General features: G+C 35.7%; 3 protein-coding genes across 16 annotated transcripts in view; 2 read left to right on the top strand and 1 right to left on the bottom strand.

Annotated features, from left to right (window-relative positions):
- Positions 1 to 19,371, top strand: part of LOC125955136 (uncharacterized) — a 30,010-nt gene extending 10,639 nt beyond the window's left edge. For 5 of the 6 annotated variants that reach the window (XM_049686039.1, XM_049686037.1, XM_049686041.1 and 2 more), the window contains one exon: positions 15,262 to 19,371. In XM_049686039.1, coding sequence (XP_049541996.1) covers positions 15,262 to 15,368 — 107 coding nt within the window. In that variant the 3' untranslated portion in view covers positions 15,369 to 19,371. The remainder of the gene's footprint in view (positions 1 to 15,261) is intronic. The other variant, XM_049686040.1, reaches the window with a different exon arrangement.
- LOC125955140 (uncharacterized) lies at positions 3 to 19,371 on the top strand. Of its 3 annotated transcripts, none has more exons than XM_049686060.1 (2): positions 3 to 2,536; positions 10,925 to 19,371. In XM_049686060.1, the coding sequence occupies exon 2, from the start codon at positions 11,626 to 11,628 to the stop codon at positions 13,312 to 13,314; it is 1,689 nt and encodes a 562-aa protein (XP_049542017.1). In that variant the 5' UTR covers positions 3 to 2,536; positions 10,925 to 11,625; the 3' UTR covers positions 13,315 to 19,371. The 3 variants fall into 3 exon arrangements, with proteins under 3 accessions (XP_049542017.1, XP_049542018.1, XP_049542016.1); XM_049686061.1 differs by having other exon boundaries at positions 3 to 2,276; XM_049686059.1 differs by having other exon boundaries at positions 3 to 1,774; positions 1,926 to 19,371.
- Positions 19,372 to 21,860: 2,489 nt separating this feature from the next.
- On the bottom strand, positions 21,861 to 25,212 carry LOC125955141 (acidic leucine-rich nuclear phosphoprotein 32 family member A). Of its 7 annotated transcripts, none has more exons than XM_049686064.1 (9): positions 25,078 to 25,212; positions 24,935 to 24,994; positions 24,399 to 24,517; positions 24,159 to 24,330; positions 23,704 to 24,080; positions 23,569 to 23,618; positions 22,899 to 23,324; positions 22,362 to 22,676; positions 21,861 to 22,293 (listed from the first exon to the last, which is right to left on the bottom strand). In XM_049686064.1, the coding sequence occupies exons 4-9, from the start codon at positions 24,204 to 24,206 to the stop codon at positions 22,232 to 22,234; spliced, it is 1,278 nt and encodes a 425-aa protein (XP_049542021.1). In that variant the 5' UTR covers positions 24,207 to 24,330; positions 24,399 to 24,517; positions 24,935 to 24,994; positions 25,078 to 25,212; the 3' UTR covers positions 21,861 to 22,231. The 7 variants fall into 7 exon arrangements, with proteins under 7 accessions (XP_049542021.1, XP_049542020.1, XP_049542019.1 ...); XM_049686063.1 differs by having other exon boundaries at positions 24,846 to 24,994; XM_049686062.1 differs by having other exon boundaries at positions 24,399 to 24,994.
- Between the last annotated feature and the right edge of the window lie 22 nt (positions 25,213 to 25,234).

A 25,234-nucleotide genomic window follows, 5' to 3' on the forward strand; every position in this document is an offset into this window, starting at 1 on the left:
ATTTGATAATAAAAAATTAAATGTACAATTATGTGAATAATTTGATAACTCAATAGATTAATAATAACTGTGTATACTGTTTTTGTCATTTATCTGTTTTGTTGTTTCTGTTACTGGGAAGTCCCGTCAGTAAATTATATGCTTTATGTATGCAAAGGGCAGCAGTCTTTATATACCGTGAGACTCTTCCGTTTCTTTGTCAATTTTTATTTCTGCACGAGCCCCAACTTTTTTTTTGGTGAAGACACATTTTATGTTGCAAAAAAACAAAATAGGAAAAGGAATCAATTCTAAATCCCGAAAAGATAATTGTTTTAACATGCGGAGAAAAAAAAAGAAACAATGTTTAAATCAAAATTATAGCGTCTCAAAGGATTTACAATATAAATCGATATTTTCCTGCATAATTCAATGAAAACCAAATGTTGACTAGGAGAGTTTTGATGAACTTTCTTATATTTTAGCCAGTGTATATGTAAAAAAGTCAGTTTGTTTAGATTGATCTAATAGTTTCACACAATACTCTTAGCCTCAGCTAGAAATAATGTTATATGTTAGACACATTCTTGTCCGATTCCGTACTATAACAGGTATCAAGCATGATGATGAGTTTTTCAACCTTTTCTACAGCTGTACAACCTGCATAATTTACATACATAATTAATTTTACATAAATTAATCTTTAAAAATTATTAAAAAAGACCGATGGTGCAGATTAAGAACTCAAATATTGTATACTTTTCATAGTTCAGTAGTGTTTATGCGATGCGGCAACACCTTTTTACTTTTGTCACACTCATGATCGATTATTTCTCTATTAAACGATTATCAAAAAATGGTTATCGAACCAATCGAGCTGAAAGGTAGCGAAACTGAATGAAGATTGTTAATTCTTCTAGAAAAACACAACTTTCCCCTTTGTGATCAAGCATGCTGAATTTAAAGACGGAAATGTAACAAATTACTTACACTGTATGCGGCTACTCAATGGAATACCCATTGGACTGATTGGAGTTAAATTCACATAAAAGTAAAAATAAAGCAACGAACTCTAGGAATATTTAGACTACATTGACAAATTTTGGAAATTTCCGTTCAGCTAGCTAATATGAAAATTGCCGGTCACGTGAGGTGTAACGCGCCACAAATTCCAAGTTGATACCTTGACTGACCTTGAGAATGACCAGGAATTGTTAGACGAACTGGAAATTGAATTCGTTTGAATTCAAGAGGAAAATTATATAAAAATATAAATTAATTATTATTATTAGTGGAATTTTGGGAATAAGGTCCTTGTACTTTCCAGCCTAATTTACCAGAGGCCAGATGAACTAAGTATCCCTCTCCTGCTCTCGCACCAAAGAGTGAGCGAGAGAAAAGTTCGAGCTTGGCGCCATCTACCGGTTCAAAATAAACCCGCACCTCTCTCTTTCTCTCTCTCTCTGAAATTTGCAGTTGAGTTTTTCTCTCCCTCTAAAATTAGCCAAAGCTAGCTATCTCTCGTTCTCGCGCTAAAGAGTTCGCTAGAAAATCGAGCAGTTAGAAACTCACCAATCGGTTGGTGAATTTCGCGAAATTCACCAGCTGGTGAAAAAACAAACGACTGCAATTTTCGCTCACACTTTTCGCTCACACTTTTCATCTTCGCTCACACTTTTCGATTTCGCTCACTCTTTTCGATTTCGCTCCTTTTTCAACTGTTGCACCTTTTTCAACTGTTGCACCTTTTTCTTAGTGCTATCTTGAAATCAACAGTGTGTGGTCTTTCGGTGTGGTAAAAGCTGTGGAAAATTGCTTTTTTCCGAGTGTTTTCATATATTATTAATATACTGGTTATATCTATCGCAGTCTATCGTTAATTAAAAACAAAGTTCCAAAAATGAGCCCATGATACCACACCCTGATATACACCTGATATCTTACAGGACAAATCGTGTTCACAATGAATTTTAAATATAAAATTACAATATGTGCGGTGTTCGAAAGCACTAGATAATCAAGACAATCTTGAACAAGTGCTAACGATCGTGTAGTGAAAGTGTAGATAGATAGTTTATTTGTTCATCCTAAGCAGTTGCTGGAGTAGCAAAGAGGCGTGTTGATTGCGTGTGATTATTTGTTGAGTGTTAGACTCGTACCACAATTTCTTCTATCTGCTTTCAAATTTAACCTAAAAACAGATACCTTATGTAACTGTCTTTTATCTTTTTGTCATAAGATGGCCACGTATCATCGATGCAAATAAAATTCCATATGCATTCTGGACATACCATGAGGTGCGAACTATGAGACAGATGAAACAAACATTTATGAACATAACTATTATTGTATTCCATGATATCAACAATAACTCATAGAAAACTGGCGTTGTTGCATGATTGCGAATATTCTGATTCTAGGAATGAATTATAATTATGCAAATGATAATTAAAGCAACTTTTTTAATTTTTTGTCGTGAAATACGCAAATGTCAAAAATCGAACAAACAGTGAATAATCGTTCAACTTTTCGAAGTATGTTTGGAACCAACGTATCGGTAATAACAAAAATGATATCTTTTTTAAAACAAAAGAAAAAACTAATTGCCTTATTAATGCATTAATGTTCCACGGGTTGATTTCATTGTCGGTGGTGGTAATCAATTGCGGGCGTGGCTACCGACGAACACATGTTTTTTTTAATAGAATCAGCGAAATTTCACATCTAAAAACTCACACAAAGTAATTTATCAGGGAGGGAGGGATAAAATTGAACTTCTGTCAATCAACATTATGGGACATGTATAATTCTATCGAGATAACGTTTAGTAATGTTAATCTTGTAAAAGACCATTAAGCGCATTATATCGGGATATTTGGATATCAGGAAATGTAAACGGGAATACTAACGACATGTGTTTTATTAGCTTTGAAACCTGAAATTTTGCTAAAACAATGGTAAAAATAAGTAAAGCTCCAACAAATAGTTTAGCTATTTTTTAACATGAGAACGGGCCTCTGCCTTAAATCCTATTTGACCAACTTTTTATGACCTGTGCGGAAATTAATCTGCCAGTTATAAACAATTTTGGAGTTTATAAGAAAATGCATCATAAAATGTTTGCCATTTCAGGCCGTATCTAGAATTGGGCATACTTCACATTTAACTTATTTGCATACGATATGTATTTTCGTTATCCTCTACTTAAGATAAATTCAAGTACTTTGATTCTTAGGAATTTTGGAAGTCAAGCGCTTCATATGCGCTTTAATCAATGAAGCATTGATTCAATCTATTCAATAAATTCAATCAATTCCATCTTCAATTGGAATCATTCAAAATAATTAGTCTAGGGTAAATCAAATGGATATTATATTATATTAAACTTCTAACGTATCGTTGTCTGCCGTTTCACTGTCTTCAACTAAAAAATATGATATTTCGACACAGTTGCCGCTAACTGAAATCCGCGATTCTGAACCTTGTCGGTTATATAAGCATTTAGAACAAATTCACATTTAATGTGCATGTTTTCTGGATCGATGTTTCACATGGAAAGGGGAGTGTTTTGCCTATTTTATCATTACCAGGAACAGCTGGAAATCCACATTGAACGAACTAGGTGCTATTAATAGCATTAAACGTACATGCGTACCTTCCGACCTTGTAAGTGCATAGCTAGTGCACAGTGTATAGTTTTAGCCAATGCATTCGTATTCTCAATAGCCTTTACGAATGAGAAACATTCAAGGGCAGAGTAATGTTAATCTGGACCAAAAGAGTTCGTTTCTGGGGTTTCTTTTATGACAAGATACATGTATTTTTGCCAATAATATTCCGAACTACTACTACGAATAATAGGATTTAACAAAGGAAACTAAATTTGGCATGTTTTGTAGTTGCTACTGCAACCTCCGAAACAAATCTTAGATAAAAAAATCAATGTTTTTTTATCAGATTATTAGCTCTCTGAGTTTCTTTGGGATTATAAACATACGGCTCGCCCGTTCTCATGTTGTTAAAAAAGTATGTTTAGGAAGGACGTTCAAAATTAAAATGTTCAATTTTTGAGAATTAGGCATCAGTTTGTTTAAAAGATCGTTCTATTCATAACTGCTAATTCATTTGTCTATAAATGAAAAAATATTAAAAGTATTTTGTAAAGTAAAAGTATTCATATCTTAATCTATATCAGGATCATAAAATATGAGAAGGTGTATGGTGTAATTTTTGGGGAGAAAGTTACCCATTGTTTCTAAAGTAGATGGCTTTAGTGCTTGATATCTCGCCAAGTAATCCAGAAAAATCATATTTATCCTCTTTGTAAAGATCACATTTCACACAAAAAAGTGTTGTTAAGTAAAAATGTGTTTGTTATTGATACCATTCATCTGTGAGTTACAGCATTTTACTTTCAACTACGAACATTTAAATTTTGCACTTTTGTGCGATTTTTCGATTAATTTCACACTTCATTTGTCATTTGCTAATTATGTATGGTTTTTCCGATGACGATATTCTATGAAATAAAATTTCTGATTTTACGTTTCGACATTTTTAATGTTAATGTTCAATGTGTTGTATCTCACGTATTCAAGTCCATTATCACAAACAAAAAAATTAATTGGCGATAAAATCACAAAAATACTGAGAGTTAACGGGAGTGTTAGCAGTCATAGCATTGTCCCGGAGCTAAAGATGAACCATCAACTTTTCAAAACTATTTGCGCAAAGCTGAATCAAATAATTCGTTCGAGGTTTTGAGGTTCCCAAATCAACACCAAAGAACATGATGGATCAAATTTCCATCTGCAAAATCTTCACTAAAGAGCCATTTCCGAAACGGATAGTGATTGGAGGTGAGGAAGGTGCTACCATATTATGCCAAAAGATCGTGCCCGCAGCGTGTTGTAATGGTTCATATGGTGACCGAATCAGAGAGGCTTCTACAGTGTATTTGGAGGATCATTCTTATAATAATTTAATAGAGTTGTTTTCGTACAGTAAAACTTTTACTTTACCCCCAAACCTTTACGCCCAAACCCACTTACGTCATAGATGTTGATGGGCGAAATCCAAAGAGTTGTTGCGCCCAACTCAAATTAGCCTCGCTCAAGGAGGTTCTTTATTGTTTCCACATATACAATAGATTTTTTTTCTCTGTAACCCCCGAGCACCGTATATTTTGTGTCGTTAGTGCACTGTAATATGGGTACTACGAAGCTGATATGCATAGTGCATTAAAACACAGCGCTGATTACAGGATCAAATGGTAATTGGGTCGTTGTTCTTGCTTTTCCGCTGTAAGTATCTTTATTTTATTCTAATTGTATAGCATAGCATAGCGAAAAAAGCTGCTAGGTGGGATACGATTCCTAGTTAGAGTGCTATTAATTTGTGATTAACTAATAATGTTGACGAAAAATGTTGAGTATCGATCCGATAATACTTTAAGAATTATAAGGTGTAAGTATTATAACGTTGAAACTGTAACTGCAGATTGGAACATACCTGGAACAAGTGGCGAGGATTTATAATGTTCCAAAGTCGATTCTGCAGAAATATTGCTTCTGGCGGAACATTACATATTGAATAAAACCCCTAAACTTGTATTGGCTGTATTGGACATTGGCTAAACTTAATGACAAAAGGAATGTCTTTCCAGTTAGATCAGGAGCAGCAAGGAAATTTACGCCACCATTTCTATTTCACTTGCTTTTTGGGGATTCAACAGGGTTAAATTCGTTTGATTCCGATATTGATTTCGCGATTTAATGCTGCCATTCCTATCCTCACTAATAGATTACCGCACATCAGTTAGCACATATCTTCGATCAAAAGTTAAGCTCGATTATGTTTCTTATCATTAATGTATGTACATATAATTAATGTATTATTGCCAATGGTAAATGGAGTTCAAGTGAAATTATCGACATTATCGTCATAATCGCCATTATCATCATAATCGCCATTATCGGCAATCAACGATTTTCCAATGAGTAACATTTTCGAAAAACTTAAGTTCTTCACATGTTGGGAATACATATTATTAACAGAGTGTAGTGACTCAAATGACGTTGGCCATTCGACAATTGCAAATAGCAGCATTCTCTATATTTTCATTGAATTGTATACATGCCTTCGAGAGCTTGCTTGCGTAGTCGAAAATTAAACTCTTTGAGCATTGTATAAGATACTAGCATGACCCGCGTGCGTCGCTACGCTTAGAAGATTAGGTTTTACTGATATGTTCTATTTCTTTGAGTTTGTACTTTGTGTGTTATGATGGTTGTTAATATTTGCCGATGTTTCATCCTTGATCATGTATGATCGCCAACCATGGTTTTGAGTGTATTTTTGAATTTCATGGATTGATCAGCAAGGTTAATTACTAAACTATCATTGGCAGTTGATACTCGGCTGGAACGCTTCCCTTTTGCCTGCGAAGGAGTCGGAAGCATTGCTGCGCACCGACTATCGGAGACGGTTTGTTTCGTACGTAATCCCGTCGCTTTTAATTCCTCCTCGCTTTTGGGGGGCTATCGAACTAAGGGTTTTTTTCGTGGGTGCTAGGCCCTCGGAATGAGGTCTCTTCGCTTTTGGGATACTTCTAGAGAACACACGTAATGACTCATTTTTCCAATAACTGAGTTGAGCTTCTAACGTTACCGCCTGGAGTTTGGACTCCGCGCAACAGCACTTATGATAATGCTTGCAAATAAATTATAGAATTCAACATGAATATGAATGTTTCGTGGTTTCATCGATACGGCCGGATATCGGTATCTGACTCGACGATTGAAAATATCTGGACTTTTCATATTGCACTTCAATTATCATTGTTCTTTAGGGAAAGTGCGGATTTTTTTACCTCCTACTAAAAGTGCAATCGAGTACATCCTGAGCTGTTAGTAATGTGTGTGCACATTTTAAATTTTTATGCATAATTTTTTTATCTTTGATGAAATTTCGAAAATTCGAATTGTACATATTGCCCCAGTATGCTTAAACCGGTTTTAGCTAGGCCTTCTAGGATAAAATTCTCATCAATTAAATTAATTCGCGCTGTCAACGCTCCCTGGCGCTCAGTATTGCAACTACTGTTCGGTGATTTAGTGAATTTTCAAAAAATCATTAAAAAATTACTGTTTGAGCTAGGGCTATGAAAATTTGAGAGTATTAGTTTTTTTGTATGAAAAATCTAACAAAAATATCAAATCAAAGGTTAACAGAAAGTTACGAAAAATAATTTTCCTAGTTTTTGAATAACTTAAGTAATGGGGATGAAATATAATTTACATCCGATTCTGATACCTACAGAAGATACACACAAAGTTTGGTTTGAATCGGTTCAGCCGTTTCGGAGGAGTTTGGACACAAAAAAACGTGACACGAGATTTTTATATATATAGATTTTAGATAGATTTACCAGGTTATTACCATTATATTACGAATGGAAACTGAAGGTGCTAACCAATTGATCCATTTGGCCAATTGATAAAAAAGATAATACAAATGACTGAATAGATTATATATATATATTGTTACAAATCATTCAGAAAAAGGATAATAGATGGTGGCGCATGAATGTTGATCTTTTCTGCACTGATATAATTAATTTATGAATTAAACCAGTGAACATGACATCGCTCAAGTTGTTCTTCCACGAAGTATATTTAAAAAAAATCATACTGTGCAATTTGCTATCGGGATTCGGGAGTTCCGCCAATATGCAGTGGCAAAAATGGCGAACTCGCATGGCAAACAGGTCCGTTTCATAGGCTGACACGCTTTGACATTGCAGGTGAGAAACAGGAAGACAATCGATCCAGCTCCTTCTTTCCGAATGTTACAGATTGTCTTACATTACGGCTTTGTCCGGAAAGATTCGAAATTTTTTACCGAAACATTTTAGTGGTTTTTTTTTTAAGCTAACACGTTTACAATTTTTTATCACACTTTTAAGAATGTATTACGAATGGAAAATACATCTGGCGTTGCCCGATTGATTATTACCATCTTCAACAATGATCGAAAGATGATACAAATTACTGACACTATTGATTTCTGATAAAATTTGTAATCAGCCAATTTTCAACCATCCTGAACCATAGACTAATTTTTTTTTTCAAGCTCTAATTTTCATTTTATTTTTCATGTCAGTCATGTACAAATCATAGTAGCCAATGGTTTTTTGGTTGGCAGGGTGGCAGAAATCAGAATGGACCCCTTTTCTCAGGCAGGTTCTAGCCTACAGCACTCCGCGGCCCGAAAAACCTCTGTATATAAAGTTTCGTTGCAAAAGAAATAAAAAATAAATAAATAAAAAATAAAAAATATATATTAAAAATATATATTAAATATATATATTGGGTGATCCAAAAAGTCTTTTCGTATTCCTGATCAAACTTCAAATGAATTTTTACATTATTTCTAAATAACTTTATTCTATCTTATCTTTGCGTTATCTTATCTTTAATTACTTATCTTTTGCCATTTTCGGCTGAATTTCGGGAGCGTTACTCCATCAAGGAATCAAGGGAAACAAAACAAGGGGTTTTCCGATGGTGCAAAGTCAGGGATATATGGTGGATGCATCAAAACTTCCCTACCAAGTTCTCCAAGTGCTTGGTGAGTTATCAAAGATGTGTGCGGCTTAGCGTTGTCCTGATGCAAGACGATGCCCTCTCTGTTGATCAGTTCTGGCCGTTTTCCCTCAATTGCTTGCTTCAATCTCATCAGTTGTTGACAGTAAATAGTAGATGTAATCGATTGGCCAGACTTGAGTAGCTCATAATGGTTGATTCCGTTCCAATCCCACCAAACACACAGCATAACCTTTTTCGGCGTCAATCTTGGCTTTGGGGCCGTTTGTTTAGCTTTACCTTTTTTTGCACATGTTCTTTTTCACACATTATTATCGTATTTGATCCACTTTTCGACTCGTGCTATCATTTGCTTCGTGGATGGATCGATTTCATTTCGTTTCAATAAACAATCGCAGATGTTTATTGGAACCAATAAAATATTCACAGATAATTCATGTGGTATCCATACATCGAGCTTCTTTTTGTAGCCAGCCATTTTTAAATGGTCCAAAGCCGGTTGATGATGAATATTTAGTTCCTTGTCTATGTCATGGCTGCTTATGTAACGGTCCTGGACAATCTTTTCTAAAATTCCATTAATTTTTACAACGATAGGTCGACCAGAGCAGAGTGCATCTTTCACATCGAAATTTCCAGAACGGAGGCGAGTGAGCCATTGTTGTGCTATACGAACTGACAGAGCATCGTCCCCGTAAACATAAAACAATGATTGATGGCTTGTGTGGTATTCTTCCCTTTTTATAAAAGAATTTCAAAATGTAGCGAATTTCTTCATTATTTTCATACGTTTTTGAATAGCTATAACTTTTTCCAATTTCTCCAAATTTAGTTTTGTTTTAACTAAATGACATTTAAATTGTCACCCAAAACGCCCCCGTATTATATCAGATAATGTGAAAAACAGCGGTAGAGGTAGACGACGTCAAAGACAGCTACTGCTAAAATACGAAAAGACTTTTTCGACCACACAATATATATTTATTTTTTTAATTTTTTTTTGTGTGTGCTTAAGTTCACTCAAGTCAAGGAACACAAACTTCTTCAAATGAATTAAGGATTGAAAGAATTTGAAAGCATTTAAAGGTTTAATAGTTTGTAGTGTAGTACATCGCATCGAAATAGTTTTATGAACATATATAACAACATTACAGCAGTACTTAGCAAAGTCTATCGATTATCGGATGAAAAAAATGAATCAGCTATACAAAGTGGCCGCTTAAACGAATTGTGTAAAGTGTTAAATTGAAATTCTAAACTAGAATTATCTATTGCGGTTTTTTGTTCAATTATTGTTACTAGGAATAGAAATCTATATCTATATATATGCAAATGAAAGTTGCGTACTTTCGAACGCCCATAACTTGAGAACGGATGGGCCGATTTCGCTCATTTTTGGCGCTATGAATTCGCCTTGGTCTGTTTCATGTTTTTACGATGAGAATTATCTGTAGTTTTATGGCAAATTGAATCTCTTTTTTGCAGTGGCTTTCCACTTCATAGCCTACTTGATTTTATATTATTTCAAAACATTGGATGACAAAAATTCAGCTCTAATGCATATTTCGATGAATTTTATATTCTTACTCTCCTCTAATTACTCTAATTTGATCATCATCGCCTACTGTGGTACTTTTATTTTCTATACCCATCAGACCAAAGAACGCTTGGTTTGTGCAAACCAAGGATGGATTGGTTAATTCGCGATTTTGTCTTACCACGGAGATTTATCAAGGGGTTTAACTACGTTTAGTAAATCCAGAACTATTTGTGATGAAATGGAAATGGTTTGATTTTAATTGACTCATTTCATAGTCAGAAGAAATAAATACTTCCATCCACAATATCAAACAGAACATATGCATTAACAAAACTAGAACAAATTTGAATGGCGATAAGAAAAAAACTAAGACAGATAATTATGTTCTGTAAACTACATATGGATCAGATTACTTGCAAAAAAAATTAAACCTCTATCAGCCTCTAAACGAGATGAGGCAATTGCAACAATAAAAAAGCACAGCAAGAACTAGAAAACATGTGCACACATATGTTTACGATCTTCCATATGTAATTTACAGAACTCAATTATCTGTCTTTTTTTTTCTGCCATTCAAATGTTGCCTATTTTTTTAATGCATACCTTAGGATTGCGCAGTCGAAATTCAAGGAGGCTTTAAGAGATGAGTAGCAGAACGAAGTTTGCGGGGTCAACTAGTAATTAAATAAACTAGCATCTCTACCGCAATAGAATTTTCATTTTAGTCAAAATTGACGTAATTTGTCAACGCCATGTGCCTTCTTATAGAGAATTAATCATGAATTTTTAAATTTTACAGCTCAACATTGTCCAAAATGATTGATGTAATGAAATTGAAATATGTAGCTTAAATAATAAAAAAACAATCAATTCACTATCAGTGCCATATTAAACTACCAATTAATTAAAACATCAAATATGTTCATTCGACGAAAGATTTACTTTTCCATAGCGTATATCCGTTCCAAAAAGTGAATCCGCATGGTGACAATAATCATACCAATATACGTAGTTATAGTCGTTTTTGTAACGTTACTGATCATACTTTAGAAGTGCGTATTTGTAGCATCATTCTGCAAATGAGGAATCGGTTCATTGGTGCCCTTGTCGTCTTCCAATGCTGTTCTACAACGTGACTGGCTACAAATGGGTTGCGCTATCGTGCCGCCTAAACAAAGTTCTGATACAGGCCCTACGTTAAAAAATCCAATTGGAGAGTATTCATAGAATAATTGGAAGTAGCGAATGCCACAATTTATTTAATTGTAAATGTTGCATTCACCCTGATGCTTTGTTAAGAGGTTTTGCAACAGTGACCGCTGTGCTATAGCAGATAAACGATACAGATGGTGACGATACAGACTCTATGTTGAGTGCTGCGCATAACAAATAAAAGCTGCGCCTTACAAGCTACGCATAGCATCAACACAGAAATATTCGAGGGACCTCAACGCACTGTCCGTTGGCACCGTTACTTGGATACAGCAGAGGCCAGCGAATATGGCTAAAGTTTCAGTCAGTCCGCATCACAATCCGATGATCATTGATATGATGGAGATCAGTAAAAAACGTCCACCAAAACTGAAATCTGGAGACAGAACCGTTTCAGTAAGGATAGACAACTATTCGCCTCGAAGTGGTGCAGATAGCAATGCTCAAGGCAGTGGCAGTGGACTACTAGATAGCAGTCTAATCTTACACCAGAGCCCAGTCGAACACCTTTCGCCAATGCCAAGACAGAAACTTTCACCCGATCCCAAAGTGTTTTTCCATAACGAGGCCTCGCCGACTTCGTTGAAGGTAGAGGATCCGTGGAGCATCGCTAGAAAGCAATTCCGTCGATCCGATACGTTGCACGTATATTCTCCTTCTATGCATCAGTTGCGAAAGGCTACTTCATTTCATTCTCGCAGCAATAGCGGTGGCTCTAACTCTGAAGAATTTGTTGCGACACCTATCATTCGGCATAGCAGTGTTAGGCACACTCATATCTATCCCCGAGAGTATGTGGTTAAGCAGGAAAGCGGCGGTGATAATAGTAGCGGAAGGTTAGAAGATGAAGATGGAGAACATACAACGGTCAAATATCATCACTCGCCAGCAGGTAGCAGGCGTAACTGTCATATGCACCGTTCGTTCAACGATCAGCAAAAAAGGAACACTGCCTTTCTGCGACGAGATTCAGTTAAGTTTCATTCTCTTGGTGAAGATATACCTACAGAAGTCGTCCAGCGTAGCCCAAGAGAAAGTAAAAAGTTTAGTTCAGCGAACGCATCGCTGGAAAATGAAATTTATCGGTCTCGCAGCAATAGTAGAACGGAAAAGAAGGGAGAATCTTTCTCGGATTTTGTTAACCGTCAAAATAGTAAGAAATACAGTCAAAAAAACAGCACGACAAGTTTGGATAAGGCATTACCTTACGTTGCTGCCAGCGGGGGAGGAAGTTTCAGGCGATCGCTTATCCAGCACTCTCAGACACATATGCTCGGTCCAAGTTCGCCATTGATGGACGAATTAAAGCAATTGAAATCCCCGATTTTCGACCAGAAGAAATCTTATTCGTTACGCTACAAAAACGGACGACCGGATGCCCGGGAGAATTTTAAAGCAAAAAAATCTAAAAGTTTCATTGTCGATTTAGAACCACCTCCATCGGCGATTATCAGTGCGACAAACAGTCCATACCGGAAAGCTAGCATAGCACTCTCAGCTGAAGAAACTGGAAAAATATACAAAGCGTCACGCAAACTTTCATCCAGTCTTATGTTGGATGATCTCGGCCGGCCAGATGTATCTCCTATACCGATGGATATCATGGACATCAACTATGGTGTTATCATGAAAACGTACCAGATGAATCGTCAAAAATCAATAAATGCGTCTCGTCGTAAGAGTAGGCGAAAATTAACCGACTCGCGTAAGAAGTTTGGTGGTAACAGCTTTGAAGATGACACCGAGTCTTCAAAAAAAAGAAAACGCATCCTATGCATCGTTGTATCCATTTTTTTGGCCTTAACTCTGTTAAGTGTGTTGGCAGTGCTTTTGACGTTCACGCATACGAGTTCCAGCACTAGTATAACGACTCCGACTAAAACACAGTATACATTTGCTCGTGATACGCCAATACACGCCATTCCTACGTATATGGTCTCAAAGGAGTCACCAAAGCACTACAATGGAGCTAATTGATGCGGTAAGTTTAATCGCAAAAACCAACTTTACGAATCGACAGACGTTAAAACCTGTCGCGGCGACGCAGATATGTTTAAATTCAAACGAGCAATATGGTGTCAGAAACAGCATTATCAATGAGGATGCCATTCGTCGCCGGCCAATTCTAGTTCGCTCGAATAGTAGGATGAGTGATAGTAACTAATCTCCACAATATCTGACAAAGTGCCAAGGACGACCCTTAAGTAATTAAACACTTACATATGAGGGCGCCCAAATAATTTTATAAATCAATAACAAACAACCATGGTGTCTGTCACCCGGCAAAGGGAGTGGAAAGCGAGGTTTCGATATATCAAGGAAAATAAGAATTTAATTTAATTCAAATGGTAATATTCAAAACCACAATATTGTCCACCCACGGCAGTGAAATCGAACATTCAGGGCAACATACCATATGAAATGTTCCTGCTATAAAACGGGTTTGTTCGATGATTTTCTTAAAACTCGCACGTGAAATGTCAATAGTACGCATTAAACTTATTTAAAACAAGTAAAATGGAAGCTAACATATAATAAATAAAAACCAAAATTAAACAAATCTAAAACTAACCTGTTATAAACTGTAGCTTACAAGTGATAAGCAAATAAACTTAAACAATCGTTGGTTAAACTAAAAGTGTGTAAATAACAAAACAAACAAAAAAAAATACTTTCAATGAAAACAGAAAGAAAAAAACAATTAACCCGAGTAAGTTATTTAAACCCCGAGCAGAAGACCGTACAGAAAAACGATGGAGTTATGGATCGTAAAATAATATATTTTAATGAACTATCGTTCTTTACGAATATAGAACGAAAAATCCACCTATGTAGAAGTGCTTAATGTATTTCATTCAACTCTTTCACGTTTTAACTGAGGACTGACAACAGTAAACAAAACGAACGGATCCGCACAAACTTCAGGCGGTACCTCTCAAAGTGCTGTAGGTATTTGATGATATTTATAATACATCTATTGAGAATGGAAAATCAAGAATTTTGCCACAATTGCCATTTTGGTACTGGTATTGTAGACCATAGCTAACTGTAACCATCGGTCGCTGTTAATTGATGAGAAAACGTATAAAATGTCACGCCCGCTTCAAAATCAGTGGCCTTATGAAACATGTTAAACAAATACAATTGAGACTCGTGAAATATAGAATTTGTAATATCGTTGGTAAGGGACAGCAGATGCACATCGTACAACCATCGAACATTAATGAGAGCGTCTACTTCATATCGAAAAACGTTTATGGCAAACGTTCATTTATTGTATGGAATCAATTCAAAAATCAATTCAAAAGGTAAGCTCATGATATAAAAAATGGTTTAAAAGCAAAAATTTTACTCTATAACAGTGAACTGAGCTAGAAATATAAATTAAATGGCAGCAGCTTTAGGGTATGGCGAGACATGAACGATAAATAATAGCTTATCGATGAACGAGATTAGGCTTCCAATTTTTAATCATGATTTTAGTACTTCATACTATTTTAAACCATAATGGAAATATATGCATGCTACGTATTGATCTACTTCCTCGTATGCATCTTTTCTTCGGTGCAAAATATATTTTAAAACAATGTGTAGTTTATACAAGTTAAGAGAAACGTTTTTACATTAATTTCGTAGTTTAATTAACAATCGACCAATATTTAAAAAAAAATTCTTGTCATATTTCAGGTAAGGACTCTTTACTTTTGCGGCATCTATGAAACCTCATTTAATAAGTATTATTAAGGAACAATTTAGCCTTATTTGTTTAAATTGTATGAAGCTCCTTAATTGCAAGGCAAACCAAGTCATGCGTTACATTTTACAAATCTTTTCTCCCATTAACCTTTTTAACTCAATATGCTCAGTCAAAATATTATTGTTTTTATCGACCCTATATCTTCCTAATATTACATATCATTTCAGTAAGACAAGAAAATGAGCGACTAATGCGGGAATCCCTCGATAGAGCAAAGATGATCAAAAACTACACCGAGTACAATCGTATCATTGGTGGTGATGACATTCCTTAACGATTTATGCCATTCAAAGCCTATCGTTCATACGTATTGCGACATGCGACTATTGGTTTTGTTTTTCTTACTGGATGCGTCGTTTTTCGAAGCTTGGACTTTCATCGATAGCGATTGACATATTTGGAGATCAAAGACAACAAACAAACAAAGTAAACAAGTTTGAACTATTGCAGTTTTCCCGTTGCTGAAATAAAGCAAATGATAAAAAAATCCATTACCAACCTTAAGCAGTGATTTAATTTTTTATAACTATTATCTAAAAACCAATATAATACCAATTGCTACGTTAAAGAACTATTATTTTTAAAGCTCTTTCTTACACATTGTTATTTAAATATATAGTATTATTTAAATGTCTTGTTCATTATTTATATGTATCCTTATCATTATTCAGTTATAGTACTATGGTGGAGAAAATATTAATTTTATTATTTAAATATTACCGTTTTACCTTTATTTGATTTATATTTATGTACAGTTTGAGGATCAAGACAAATGTATGTAATTTTTTTGCAAAAACTATATTATATGTGAAAATGATAATGTTCAATCAAAACGAGGTTGGGGTTTTTAAATATGTCGAAAATCGCCGACGACACTGATAAAATATGTTCAAACAAATTGTTTTCGATCACAGCACAGCTCAAGTGCTGATACACATATAACACATCAGAGACGAATCAAACACTTTTGTTGAATACATAATTGTTGATAGGATATTAGAGATCTTAGGTAAGTTGCATGATAATTAACGAATTAGGTACATTGCGTCTTAAAGGCGCTGTAAAACAGTCGTGTTATTAGCTATCTCGTCAAAAATGTATCAATAAGTTTATCGGAAACAGTGTATAACCGGTTATGAACATTATTACCAAAATTATAGTTGATGAGGCATATTACTTTATGATGAAGAAGGGTTTGAATGATTGGTGTTTTCTATTCTATTACTCTTCTATTACTCTCATGATGTTGATAATTAATGTGTTAGAACATCTCAAACAACATTTCCGATTCATTTTAAGCATGTAATAATTATTTAGGAAAAAACCAAAGAGAAAATAGTTTAAGATTGAAAAACATAATTAAATAGGGTCTCGAAGTCTTTCACTAAATCCTTTATAAGAAACTATATGACCAGCCAATTATAAATTATATTTATTTTACATAGTATTCAATGCTACCGAACAGATCTGAAACTTTCGCTATCGTGGAATTATATGATTAACAAACGATCACATCGTATTCATACAAATATATAAATGAAAGTAGCGTACGTCTTATAACGGAGTTTTGTCAAGTGGTTTAAGTTTGTCGATTATTGTGGTTAGAACAAAAACTAAGTACTAAACATAAAGAACTATTTGTGATCAAATTTAAATTATTTGATTTTGATTTACTCATTTCATAGTCAGAAAAAATGACTTAAATCAGAAGATCAAGTATAGGATTAGGCAGTCGAAATTCAAGGAGGCTACAATAGTCGAGTGGCAGAACGAAGTTGGCAGGGTCAACTAGTTTAATATAAACGGTTAAAAATAAATGGTGCTAAGTAAGCAAATTTATTCTTTATATTACTGTTGTGTATCTTGTGGAATTATACATCGCAATCTATTTTAACAATAATAGTTAATATTGTATGTTTTTAAACACATATAAAAATGGATGAGACCTATGATCACATTATCATTATGTTGGCTAAACTTATATTCTCATTTATTATTAAAACAAATTATTTTCCAATGACTACTCAATTATCAATAAAACCAAAGACGTTGGTCCTTTATTAACCTCTTAGTTTAGTGATTTCTATCAAATCTAAAATGTTCTTGTTTTTTCTAGCCTTTTTTCTTATTTTCCGTGCTGGCTACATACTCCAATTATAAAAATTATTGTTCATATAAGTTAAAATGCTTATCATTAAATATTTTCTTCATAGCATTCTACTTGCGAGCTTAAGCCAAATTTGGTTTAAACTAAAGCAAGTTAACTTAAATATGATATACATTTTAGGGAGAGCATTAAATGTAAAAATCAGTGCGATTAGTGTGCTTCCCATTGCTTAGCATTACCATAAAAACAATAAAGTCCGACTGAAATGGGTTTGAGCTGTAGCTGTAACCATTCAAAATTAAACAATAAATTCAAATAAACAGGGACATAGACCGTATATGTTGTAGCTGCAGATTATAACTGATCTTAAGATAAGTTTTTGAACACTATAGATTGTGTTTATTAATCAATGCCTCGATGCTAAAAGTTATTATAATAGTATAAACAAATGACAAACTACTTAGTTTTGCACAAAGAGCCAGCCAAGAGTTTTAAATACATTAATTTCACTCATCTTTCAAAATGTAACTTGAACTATTGATAACAATCTTATTATTGATGGTTTTATTGACTGCGATCACTAAAAAACCCATTCCCCAGTCATTGAAAAACTACAGAATACGCAATGACGCGAAAGTTCATTATGGTGCGCCCGTAGACGGTTTAAATTTGCATGATGTTTCATAATGCAACTTTAAGAAGTGTTTATGTTTTGACATAAATAAGACTTAAACACAAGATACGACTCGAAAAAAAAATTAAACAACATAAACCCTTGAAAACTATATTACATTCTACCATAAGTTATTGTTGTATCTCAAACATAGGAGACGAAATCTGTAAGCAATTATGCAGAATACAGAACTAAAATGTTATAAAATGCATAATTTTTATTTTTCATAAGTAATTTTTCATATTTTGAAACCCCATGAAATCCCAATTATGATATAGTTTATTTTTAATAAATTTTAAACTAACATTCTCATTAAAATAATTCTATGCTGGTATAGTAAACACTCTAATGACATAGGAAAAAAGGCAGAAACAATCATGCAGGCGGGCGTGAGTTTAACGAAAACAGGTTTAATGATTAGATCAATGTCTAGTAGAAAAACGTCTATACGTTGTGATATGTTATAAGCATCAAAATGAATGAAAATAAGTCACCCTATTAGAATTGAAATAGAATAATACCCATGATAAGATAGCCTGTCTCCAATTATTCTACGCGACCCATTTTTCTAAAACAAACTCTATGCTTTTAACTTATAAATGTAGTTGACATTTCAGCTAATTTATTATCATTAAATCATGTCATTAAATATTTTCTAGAAGTGTATCACTACAAACTATTATTTGTGTAGAAGTTTTTTTTTATTTCTTGTTATTGGGATTTGTATTAGAGTATATTCATTCAGCAAATATTCATTAATTTTAATAATTGCATTTTTGGCATTTGGAAATAATTTTTTTTATATTTGCTGTAGCGTTTAACAATTAAATCAAAATCGCCTAAACAGCACGATTAAAACAGTATCTTGTTTGCTGATTGTGTTCCTTCCGTACAGCATAGTTAGTAAAGATTGAATTTTCAATTATTAACTCTACGTCACAGTAAAAACAATGGTGTAATCAAATCAAATCTGAGAAATCATACCTTGTTTAGACTGGGATATCAAATCAAATTGAAGGCGCGAATCAGCTTAATTGGTGAAAAAATAATCTGAATTGAGGATACAACAGTGAAACAATACTATCTCTAAACAATATAGTAGCAATATTAACAGATTCATCTTCATATATGAAATCAAAAAGATCCCTAGCGCAACAACTTAAAGAGTAGCAAGGAAAATCATGTTGATATCCAAATTATCTTAAAGAATAGAAAGCCCAATCACTGGTATGGAACAGAAAAACGGTTAAACAATTCAAAATACTGAATATTTTGAGAACTGTCGTGATTCATTGATTAAGACGCTCGCATCAAAATTATAAAAACAACATTACATCCTGAAGAAGATTGAATCCAGGAATCAAACATTTATGATCCAACAATAAGTATTGTAAAGCTGGGATGGGAAATGCTAAGCAACTAAATGCTCAAAATAAAAAAAAACATAGAATGATTGTGACGAGTCTGGTTAAGAAATATGAAAAACATATAAAGCCATGTACACTCGATTAAAATGTTTTGTATAAAACTATAAACGAAAAAAATAAGACAGATGTTTTTATGGTTAAATATAAAGTATTCCAAATTGTTATTCAGCTTCTTAACTTATATACGTGTTTCATATGATTTTTACTTTAAAGAAAAGGAAAACTTCTACAGGATGTCCCATCTAGACAGGGCCTATATAAATGTTGAAACTCCGTCATTTTCCATCGGCTTTAGTCAGTATATACCATTTTATGCCATGAGTCGATTCACGTTAAAAAAACGGACTGTAATTATATAACAGTACATTAAAAATAGTCGCGCGGCCCTGCTCCTTGCACGACGAGCCCTTCGGGGAAGGGTACCTCAGTCTCAGTCGGCGGTCACTCACGCCGATGACAGGTAGCATCCTGCATGTGGAGTGTCGCCGACTACTTTACAGGGTGGCTCCAACAAATACTCTACACTCGACTTTTAATGGATTGAATGTTTCCTGGAAAACGCAATAACATATCTACTAAAACAATACTTTCAAAGCCAACGCGAACACGTGATCGGTACGTTAAGTCGCAGGCCGCGCTATTGTTGCCAAGACAAGATGGAACAGGGAAACACTTGCTGGACTCGCTTTGTGCTCCAGAATGAAATCGCGGTTAGAGAAATTACTTTTTGTCCGATTCCTCAAATGTAAGGTCTTACAACGGTCCAGCCTCTATATCCGACGATAAGCTCTCCGTTACGAATCAGAATGGGACTTGCAACATATTGAATCAGATTTTATATTCTTATTATAGCGAAAAGAAAGCTTAGCAACCTGGGCTTTGGAGCGAAAAGTAGTCGATTTCTTTTCCTAGATGAACCTGAAATAGCACCTGGATCTGGTTGAAGCTGTTTTTACTTAAGATCGTCCTCACGCCATTCGAAGAAGCATGCGGGTAAATATGTACCTCCAAATTGCACTTTGGGTCAGAATGCCCAATACCTCCAGACTTGGAGCATTTCTAATCAGCGATGGCCTCCATCAATTGTCCCCGGGATTCTGTATATGGGCCTCATTCAGTGTCATGCAGCAGTACTGTACTCTCAAAGAAGCTGCCCAGCATCCGATATCAGCAGTCAGGGACTCTCATTCAATGCAGTGCCGGGTCAATTGGTTTCCGGCTTACATTATTGAAGCGGTTTTACACGTCGAGGACGAGCGGTTTTACAATCTCCACTCTGCTACGCTAGAGTCTCTGGCGCGTTTGGCGGCAGTTCCGACGAAGTGTGTGAAGATACGTAGACCTGATGCGGGAGTTCGAAAGCTTTGAAGGTCCTCATTCGATCAGGCCAGTTGTGGAGAAATATCAACTTCTCATGTCTTAATTTGTAAATGAGGCGTTGGACCCATCGCACCCGTCAAAAATGGTTTAAAACTATACACTCAGTTGGGAGGTTCTACTTCATCTCGCCTATTCACCAGACCTTGCCCCTTCTCACTATCATCTTTTTTCCTCTATTGGTGGTTTTTCGACGAGAAAATGACCTACACAAATTGCCAGAGAAATATCTCTGCATAAATGCACCGTTCTCTCCAGGAAAAAAGTAAAGTTAGCGAAGACAATACTTTGAATAAATTATTTTTTGGGTTTCTGTAAATGTTCTTTGTACAAAAAACAACAACGAATTTAGGTGCTTAAGATGGTGAAGCAATTTAAAGGGCGAACGCTTCAGTGAATTTGGGTCTGTTAGTTTAAGAGACCCGAATTATTGCTCTGTGTCAATAGCCATGGCTATACGACGCGTAAACTGTAGCGTAAATGTAAAAAAGTAATGCCAAAAAGTTTACGCTGTCTAAAGATTATACCCAACGAACCAAGGAGGACAAATTTTTGGGGGATTCAGAATTCTGATGAGAACGCTAGGCTGCTCTCATCAGCATTTTGAGTCCCCCGTAAAGAGCAGCAAATGCTCCACACAAAATTGGCGGATGCAGAATTGTCATCAGAATTCTAGGGAGAATTCTGAATCCCTCAAAATAGTGCTAATTTTGTCGCAGGGAGCGCGCACGGTATAAATTAAGTACATTTGATATATTGTTTGTTCCACGTACGATCCCAGCTGCCCGTGATGATCTGGGGCGCGCTGCTTGTGGATCGCCTTTACCTTGCTGCCTGCGCTGCCCGGCTTCGATTTGAAGCCGTTGTTGATCGCTCCATCCACTTAGAACGTATTCTGCATTACACCTTTTCGTCGATCATCTTATCACGTGGCGTACCGGCTATGGCATCGTGTTTTACGCGAACTGAAACGAATCCGGAAAAGAGGAGTTATTGCATCGTGAAACTGTTCATCATGGCAGCGTTTACTTACGTCCCACATTTGCAAAGTACAACACTTCGAATTCCTTTCGAATCTGAGAGAAGAGATAACGGTGTCGATTGTAGCGCTGGTGTCACTGACGGCGCGAACGGAGTGCCGGCCGGTAAGCGGGTGGAGGGGGGGGGGGGGGGAGGTTTCAGTATTTTATCGTAGATGTTTACAGATCCAAAAAATGCCAACTTTGAACTCTTTTAAATGCTCCAAAACAGAACTATTTGTGCGATGTGTCATCACTTCCAGATAGTTTGATTCGATTCAAACGTGTTTTTTGCGTGAAAAACGCCTTCGGTGTGAAAGTACCTTAATGGCATATTTTTCGGTGATCGGCTTTCGGCAATGAATTCAACAAATCTATAGTTATATTATGCGCTATTTTATATCGTGATTGTGCAATGTTGACGTAAATTAAAGGAAATACAATAAAAAGAATCCAGTTTGTGTGTAGCCGTAAAAAAGAATTTGTCACGTCGCGTATGACTCGTAGGTGGATAATGCCTCATTTCATGTGTTCTCAACCATCGCTGTCCGTACCGTCGAGCTTCCTCTTTTTACCCCTGACATCTGATACAACAGCTGTAATGTGAAAATAAGCGATATATTGAATTATATTGCTGCATGACGTATTTTTTCCTTTGTGTTACCTTTCTTGCGGGAATCTCCTGCATCGCCAGGTGCACGGTTTGCGCCTGGCCCTGTTTCTGTAGCATCCGTCGGAGCCTCTTCAGAATCATCGTCGTTATCTTCTGTTTCTTCATCATCCTCCCTAGGACCATCGCTACTTGCTTCTTCCACTTCACAGTTTTCTATTCCTTCTTCATCGTCGCTATCACTATCGTCATCTCCTTGGTTGTAATCACCCTCAACGCTCTTCCAATCTTCCTGGTCCTCCTCAAGATCATCGTTATACAGATAAGCCAGAGAAACGTCATCCGAGTCCTCGCAAGTGTCCTCTTCTTCTGTATTCGTTGTAGAACCCGCAGGACAAAGGCACATGAAAAAATCAAAGTTTTAACATACATTGAGCTGTACACGATACGAGTAATTTTGACGATAGAATAATGCTAAAAATTAAAGGTAAACATTTTAAGTGAATAGGATCAGCAAAGCAGGTCCTTATAGTCCGGGAAACTTAGTTTTATATATATATAAACTAAATACTTATGGAAAGCGTCAATTACCAATGAAACCCCGATTGCAAGCATCTTCCTCCTTAATCATTGGGGACATATTGTGAAAACATATTTGATTAATGAATGCAAGCAAAGAGGCAAACATAAACAGTGTCGAGAAAATTGATGGCATGTATCGATGTTGCCTTTCTTCATCGTGAATGATTGCTTGTTTTCGCTGTATCTCTTCATACAAGTAATCTATGTCATCTTTTTCGAATTCGTCTTCGTCTTTTGTCGTTTTAGAAGAACTTATAGTGCTGTTGGCTATATCAAGTTTTTGCATACTGGACTCAAGCCCATCAATCGCATCATTAATCGTCATTTTTTCTATACATCGCTTTTGTTGTATCCGAGTTTCGAGTTCTTCCAATTCATCTAGATCGATTTCAATTCCGTTAATGGAGAACCGCGAGGGATGTGGTTTACCATCATCTGTAAACGGTACGGAGTGGTGGCAGTGTACTACAGGCCATACTTAGCTTCTTTGATAGATGTGTGGATCGAATTTTTGTCTGTCTAATCTATAGTTTTTTTTCATTGTTTGTTTTTGTGCCGATAAAAGATTAAATAACTCATCTCAAAAATGTGTTAAATTTTAACATTTATGTTTAACTGTCCGTCACATATTTTACTACTCGCATCGACTATCCACATCATCCAGATTGGTTACACTTACCAACTATTTCCTCGTCATCAGATGGAGCTTCGGCAAAATCCTTGTCGAATCTAGAAACGAAATGTTATTAGAATATTACTAAGTAAAGCGTTCTTTTTACTTATAGTTGGTATGCATGCGAAAACCGCTACTCACCCATCTAAGTACTTTAACGATGGCAACAATTGAAATATTTTATCACGATAATTTTCAACTAACGTCACTTGATTGTTAAAAAGGTCCAGCACTTCTAGATTTTCCAAATTTTGTAATGGTTTCAGCTCGTCGAAATCTTTTATACGATTTCCTGACAAATTCAAATGCGTCAGCTTTGGACTTCCAACAAGATGACTTAAGCTATTAGAAATCCTGTTGTCAGATAGTTCTAACTTTCTTAAATTGATTAATTTAGGAAAGTTTTTCAGCGATACTAAACCCACATTGATAAGACTAAGCGTTTCCAACGCAGTAAAATTGTCTGTTAGTCCATCAATATAGGTACTGCGACAGTTGTCGAGGATGAGCTCTGTGATCTGCAATTCAATTGAAATAGATCATCAGTAAAAATATCTTCAAAGCTGGTTGACGCTGGACGCATTCTGTTAGCTTACCTGATCGTCTGTGCGACCTCGCTTCTCCAATAAAATACGTTTCTCCATGTTTAATTGATCCGGGAAGGATCGCTGGTCGGTTGCCTAGGATCAATTCAACAAACCTATAGGCGCAATCGGTAGCTTGGAGGAATAGACGGGGTAGATTTTGGGTGGGTAGAACTCGTGGCGGCTACAAACACACAAAACAATAAACCAATTCAAAAATTCTTTTTTGGAAATCCCGAAACTTTTCTTTACCTTCTTCTTCCGCCACACGAGGTGTGTCAACCAGATTTTTGATCTTTTCGCGGTAAGTTTGTAATTCTTCAAGTCTCCGGCAGTTTCCAACGAGAACGACAACGGGAGTTGAGTTTGTTCTAATCGCGCACGAAAAAGGCCGAAAATGTTAAGAAATAGTTAGGATAGTTCAACATATTTCTTCCTCAACCCTCGTAAACTACTCTGAAGATAAAGCCCCTTTGGTTTAGAGGCCGGCTGCTATGGCCACATGTTCCAATTTTCTGAGAGTCGCTATTGCTTTGTTGGGGAATTTCTAAGTTCGCCTATATTTTTCCCGCACGGACACAAATGATCCTGAGTTGATTCGAAGCAATCTGTTCGTTCCCTTTGGTAGCTGAAAAGGCTATCCGTAATGCCTGGAAGGCGAATTCAGGACGAAGGAGAAATCCTTGCAGAATCCCGAACCTTGAAGCTCCTGGAGGGTTTTCCTTTCGAGACGCCCGGATTGTTGCGGAAGATTTCTTTGGTTGTAAAAGGTCCTTTTTTCTGCTTACAATCCAGTATTTTACGCTGCGGTTTGCTAAACTTCTTCCACTTTTCCAACGAGAATGACACTGGAAGTGGCAAGTAAGTTGAACTCGTTTTATCACCTTATCTTTAACACGAAAAAGTTCAGAAAAGTTAAGAATTTTCCCACCTTTTTACAGCAATTTTTTCCAGGGTTGTAGCCCAATTTCCAGGGTTGTAGCCCATGCTCGAATTTCGAACTCGTTTTTTATCGTTTCTTATTTCGTTCGTTGTATCGTTTATATTGTTTGTTTCGTTTTTCTCTTCTCCTCTTCTCCTCCTTCTTC

Source organism: Anopheles darlingi, chromosome 3 (genome assembly GCF_943734745.1).
Source record: "Anopheles darlingi chromosome 3, idAnoDarlMG_H_01, whole genome shotgun sequence".
NCBI lineage: Eukaryota > Metazoa > Arthropoda > Insecta > Diptera > Culicidae > Anopheles > Anopheles darlingi.